Raw genomic sequence first — 6,289 nt, forward strand, 5'->3', positions numbered from 1 at the left:
CCCCCTATTCTTAAACTATAATTAGGTCATAGCTTTCGTATGAAAGCTATAAACTAGTTTTATAATAGGGCTGAGTACATTGGATACCTTTTCTTCCATTCTTGAGATACTTTGCTAAGAAGAACATTTTCCAGCTCCATCCATGTAAACATGAAGGAGGTAAAGTCTCCTCGGAATTCTTAATGCAGTGTTTGAGGGAACCACTTCCAGCTGATCAGGGTTGTCACAAGAGATTTTAGAATTTCATTGCCATTCCTGGTTTATTTTATGCCAGGCTTCTAGGTGGCATAACAAACAGTTCTTGGGCTTGGGGCGTGTGGCTCAAGCAGCTAAGGCGCCAGCCACATACACCTGAGCTGGCAGGTTCGAATCCAGCCTGGGCCCACCAAACAACAATGATGGCTACAGCCAATAAATAGCCAGGCATTGTGGCAGGCGCCTATAGTCCCAGCTACTTGGGAGGCAGAGGCAGGAGAATCGCTTGAGCCCAGGAATTGGAGGTTGCTGTGAGCTGTGATGCCACAACACTCTACCCAGGGCAACAGCTTGAGGCTCTGTCTCAAAAAAAACAAAACAAAACAAAAAAAAACCAGTTCTTGATATCCAGAAATTGAGTAAAAAAGATTAGACTTGCCTACACCAAAACAGAGAAATATAAGATTATACACATATGAGTTCTAAATAACATGCACTAGGTAGGCTGTACTAGATGACAGACCAGAGGGAAGTGGCAGAGTCAGGGAAGGGGGTTTGTGTAAACTTTGTGGGTGGATCACAGTCACATGAATAGCTGTCCTTTGCTGGGTGCCCCCCTCTCTGCCATGGGGCAATGTGTTGGGTGCAGTATAGGCATTCACGCTCTTCTTTTCAAAAACTCTCAGGCTGAATAGAACTATTTATGATGAAACTGAAGTTTGGAAAGTTTAAGTAACTTGCCAAAGGCTACACAGGTAATAAATGGTGAATTCAGATTTCAAACTCAGGTCTCACTTCTAAGCCCTTGCCCTTGTGCTACCCCAGCTCAGGAGCAGTGGAGGGAGGAGTAAGGTGTAAGGCTGGTGTATGTCTTCTTCTTGGGGAGTATATGTGAGAGGTTTGGTGAGGTACAGGAGAAGGGGCGGCATCAGAGTGGGCGGTTCTAAGGCCAGCAAATACAGATCCATGATATAGCTCACCCAGCTCCTTGTAGCTGTTTTTTCAGAAACCAGAATAGTTAGAGTTAACATTCATTTACTGAGCACACACCAACGTGACAGGAATTATCCTAAGGATTTTACAATCATTATCTCATTTAATCCACACCACAACTTCAGTGGTTTCTTCTTATTCATATTTCACATTAGAAAGGTCAGTCATTCCATCTTGTTTGGTTTTTAATGCAAAGGAAGATTGTGCTGTGCAGGCTCACAGGGGGCTGTGTCACTTTCTCTCAACATAAGGCTTCGATTGCAATGAACTTCTTTTACTTTTTCCCTTCTTTAGGTTTTCTCTTTTGATCTGTCACATTTTTCTTGGATAAATATAAAAGATTTTAGAAGCATTTTGATTGTAAGGTGATTCTTTTCTCATAGTTTATTATTAAGACCAGAACAGTCATCTCTTTTTTGAAGCTGTAGGAAAGACCAGGGTGTCTTCTAGGACGAGGCAGTGAGGCAGGTGAGGAATCTGTCCTTGGTTCCTCTTGTGCCTTTGTGAGAGGGGAAAAGTTAAGTGTGAGCATTTAGAATTTTGCTCTAAAAGTTAAGTGTGAGCATTTAGAATATGTGTGTACTGAATATTTCATGTCCCTTTCTTCATTGTCTACTCCAGAAGCAGGTGGGAAGGAGACAAGCAAATGTGCAATTTTGTGTTCAGATGCGTTGACTGAGTCTATTAATCTTAAAATCTAAGGAAATGCTCCAAAATGCAAGGATTTATGGACAAAGGTATTTATTGGAGCATTGCTTCTAATAGCAAAAAACTAAGAATTACTTAGTATCTGACATGAGGGAAATAATCTATGAAATATTTATATAGTAGATGTATTTTAAATGTCCCAAGAAAATGTTTACAACAAACTATTGGGTTGAAAAAAGAGGATGCAAAGTTGTCTGTACTATGTGACATACGGTCCTTTCATGGGGTGTGTGTTGAATAGTTTTCTGCTTCTAGAAATGGGTATTGGAGTCAGATATGAATCTGAATCCCAGTTCTGCCACAGACCTGGGTCTCTGGGCCAGGTATTCTATCTGAACCTCTGTTGTCTCATTTGTAAAATGGGAATAAAATTAGAGCCTCTTGTGGCTGTTGTAAGAATGAAATTCAGTAATATAAGGAGCTTAGCACAACACCTGCCTGAGACTGAACACCATCCAGTAAATGATTATGATTATTATTAGATGCCAGAAAGTATTCCAGAAGGATAATGGTGGTTCTCTTTGCATGAAGGGCTTAAAGAATTTTTCTTTGTGTTCTTCTGCATTTTCTAAATTTTCCATGATGAAAATACATTACTTTTATAATCAAATGAGAAAGTTTCTATAAAAAAGCAACATAAGGACTTGCTTTTTTTTTTTTTTTTTTTTAACAAGCACCTCTTGTGAAAGAGATGCTTGAGGTACAAGTGAGATGTGGTCAAGGTCAGGCAGCATTTCTAGTCTGGACTCAGGTGCCTCCAACCTCTGTACCTTTATCCAGGAATTGACAGGAAATAGATATCTTATCAGAATCTCTCCAATGGAGTGAATTGGGCTTCCTTTTAGCAATGTACTCTCAGTCATATCTTCAACCAAACATTTTATAGTTGTAAGAATGTGTTAAAATAAGACTTCTGTAGGCACCCTGCAAGTTAGGATTTTGTCCTGCAGCAGATACCAGAAAAACCTGACAGATACTTGCTTAAGTAAGGAAAAGAATGTATTTATCTCAGGTAGAAAGAAAGTCCAGGATTGGCCTGGGGGTTCAGACTGTTGTGGAAGAACCAGGGCTTCTCCTTTCTTTTCTGTTCTCCCAGCTTTATCAATAGCAGCTGCTGCTTCTTGGGCCTTGCCTGAGCCTTTTAGTCAGGACAAGGACAAAGCTGTCATTGCAGCACTGGCAAACCTGCATTTATAGTCCAATGGCCAGAGTCACATGGGACTCTAGCTGCAAGGTAGTCTGGGAAGCTGAGCTTGTACTTGATGGTATATGTGGTGGAGGACAGCAGGTAGAAAGGATGATTTAGTTGACTGAAACATCCTTTCAATAGTAGCTGTCACACAGCCTCAGTCCATTACAGTGAAATTTTGAGCCATACATGCATTTGCAAAATTAGGTGCTGAGCACAATTCAACTTGACTAAAACAGTAAGTGACACATACATACATACTTGATGTGTTTATCTAAGTAGAGAATTTAGCACTGGAAGGGTCCCTCAGTCAGATGACATTAAATGTTATAAGAACTGAGCTTAAGAGTCAATGACTTTGCCTAAGGCCACAGTGCAGGTTGTCTGATAGCAGAGCTTGAATTGGAATTCAACTTTTCTTTCTTCCATGAAGTCAGAATACTATTCTTTCCAGTTTGTTTCAGTGTCTTATAAAAGTGGATATAAATCATTGATCACTTCTCTTAAAGTGATACAAATTTAGAGTTGTGTAGCTGCCTCTGGGCTTCCAGTGAGGGTGCTGAGCATTGTTGAGCTGGCTGCTGCAGGTGAGAGTCATACAGTGAATCTGTGAGGACGTGAGATGAGACCACTAAGCTGTGATGGTTGAGGGACTGACTGTACTTGTGGGTTCAAATATCTTGCCAGGACTTGGCTATTAGAAGTGGAAATGACCTGTTTCTAGCAACCCAAGTCCACAGACTCTTCAATATTTGGATAAAAATTGTACCCATTTCTCTTGGCTATGACTGGAGAGGTCTTGGATTTGTGAACTCATTGGGTGGCACTCTGAATGACTTTGCACAGGCTAAGATGATAACTTTCTCCCCATTTCCTTGTAGGTGTTGCTGTGATTCATAAGTCCTTGTGACCTAAACTCCCGTGGCCAGGAGGTGGAGGAAGGAGCAGGTACTGCCTGTGACTCAGAACAGTGGGACCTCAGTGGCTGGATTCATCTCGCCCTGGGAAGTCTGTGGTGGTACGAGAGCCACTCTCCTCTGACTTTGCAGAATGGTCACAGTGTGGACTGTCACAGTGTGGACATTGGTGGCTGCTGGTGACCCTCCCCCCTGCTCCCCTGAGGTGCTCTGGCCTCTTCCCTGAGCAGTGGAGTTCTTAATAACTCCAAGCAACACCTTTGGGCTGTTTTGGTGTTTCTATAGGGACAACAGAGAACCTGGAACGTGTGTGTGTGTGTGTGTGTGTGTGTGTGTATGTGTAGAACATGTTTCACTACGTTCAGGGTGAAGCATGTAACAGCCCACTGGATTTCTTTACTACTGATTCTTTCACTATGCTAAAAATCAAATCACAAAAGCATCTCTTCTGGATTTGTCCCATGGGGACCCTGAGACTACTAAAGCTGCTGTCTTCTGAAGGTCCAGCTAGATGATCTGAGAATGTCCAGAAATATCCGATGAGAAGAGCAGTTCATTTACCCAGGCCTTCTCACTTGACTTGACTACTGTAACTCTGCAGAAGAGCTGGGGCCTTCCTGAAGCTCCAGCATGTTGTCCATGTCCTGGACGAGGGGACAGAGGGTTCCCTGTGCTCCTCAGCTGGCTATTTTTCCCTGGGCTCTCCTCCAGGAAGCAGATGAGAACTGCCTGGTCTTCAGTTCTGGGCTCCTGCTTTCTGATGTCATGGATTCCAGGTTTGGGAGATTTTGTGTCTTTTTAGATGGGAAAATAGTCCCAGGTAACACACTGGAAAAAAAAAATACACAAGAAAAAAACCTAAAGTGGTAAGGATTCAAGTCCCTGCCCATGATGGTCTCAGAGAAGGATCCAACTTCCAGGTTTTCCCAAGACAGGACAGTCCCTGCTTATAAGTATTACTGGGTCCTAATTATTCACAGTGCCCCATTTTACTCTTAAGAGTGTTCTGGTTTGGAGTATAAATAAAAGGTCACCTTCCTTCCAAACCCAAAGATAGGTTTGTCCCTGTGTTGGATGGGATTGTGTATGATTCGGAAGGATGTGGATGACTTTAAAGGAATACACTGGTTGGGACTGGCCCTTGGCACTTTGTGATGTTGGTCAAGTCTGTCTGATGTCCTTGTGTTCCTTCTTATGTTTTTTCTCCCATTCCAGGGTCCATACCCTCTCCCAGTCCTCAGGATCCCCACTTTCCCTGTGGCTTAGGAGATAGCAGGGGACCCAGATTTGAAATCTCTCCCAAGGGGTACTTGTATTTTAGAAGAAGAGCTTGATGAGAACTCTGCTAAATCACAGGCAAAAATTATTAATAATAGAACTTTAAGTACCAAGGGGTAGGTATTTGAGGGTGCATGGAGTCATTTGCACTACAAAAAAAAAAAAAAAGAACCTTAAAGCTGTAATGTTTTCCTAACCTAGCAAATTGCTTATGCTGGAATTTCCAGCATAGGAGACAAAGTCTTATGTCTGAAGAACAGTCTCATAACTTGTCAGCTGGGGGTTTAATCTTCCTGATGTCAAAGTCTACCCATGGGAAGCCAAAGAGCTTTATAAACCCTGATACTGGACTTCAGATACATCTGGGACACTTCTGAGCAGATACTGCAGGAGATTGGCATCCCTAATCCTTGCAGTTAGAAACCTTGGAGTCTCCCCAGCTAGTTGGCCATTTTGTGTATTTACTATATAAATATTATGTACTAAACTTGCAACTTACCTGAAGGCAAAACTTCTCTTTCCAATGTTAAGCAGATGTTACTTTAATAAGACATCTGAAGAGCAAAAAGGTGCCCAGAATTTTTAGAAACTTTGGGAAAAGGCTAAAATATATAGCTTTGGTGGACCTGGAAGAAATGTATCCAGAGGAATGGAGGTGTGCTTTAAGTTACATGCTCCATCCCACTTGGCAGTGGGGGTGACTCCCCTTTCAGAGCTCCGCCCTGCTCTGGGTTGGAAGTTGATGGAATAATATTTTTGTTCCAAATATCCTTTTTCCCTCTCAGATGAAGTTTTGAGATTTGTTTGGGGGTATGTGAGGTGGGATGAGATTGGATTTGGGACTGGATGTATGCTGTTCACACAGGCTCTCAATTTCAGGTATTTGTGATGTTGGTCAAGTCTGTTGCCCTCTCCCACCACTAGGAAGCTGGACTTCCATGCTTATGTGGGGGAGACTAATTTTTATGTATCATCTTCCCAGAAAGGCTCCCTCTCCTGAAAGCTAGCC

At 42.3% G+C, this 6,289-nt stretch overlaps 1 protein-coding gene across 1 annotated transcript in view; it reads left to right on the forward strand.

Moving 5' to 3' along the window:
• Positions 1-4,202, forward strand: part of KLHL3 (kelch like family member 3) — a 122,529-nt gene extending 118,327 nt beyond the window's left edge. Inside the window, exon 15 of the mRNA XM_003782165.3 lies at positions 3,967-4,202. Coding sequence (XP_003782213.1) covers positions 3,967-3,995 — 29 coding nt within the window. The 3' untranslated portion in view covers positions 3,996-4,202. The remainder of the gene's footprint in view (positions 1-3,966) is intronic.
• Positions 4,203-6,289: the final 2,087 nt, after the last annotated feature.

This window comes from Otolemur garnettii, unplaced genomic scaffold (assembly GCF_000181295.1).
Source record: "Otolemur garnettii isolate 467f Iridium unplaced genomic scaffold, OtoGar3 scaffold00003, whole genome shotgun sequence".
NCBI lineage: Eukaryota > Metazoa > Chordata > Mammalia > Primates > Galagidae > Otolemur > Otolemur garnettii.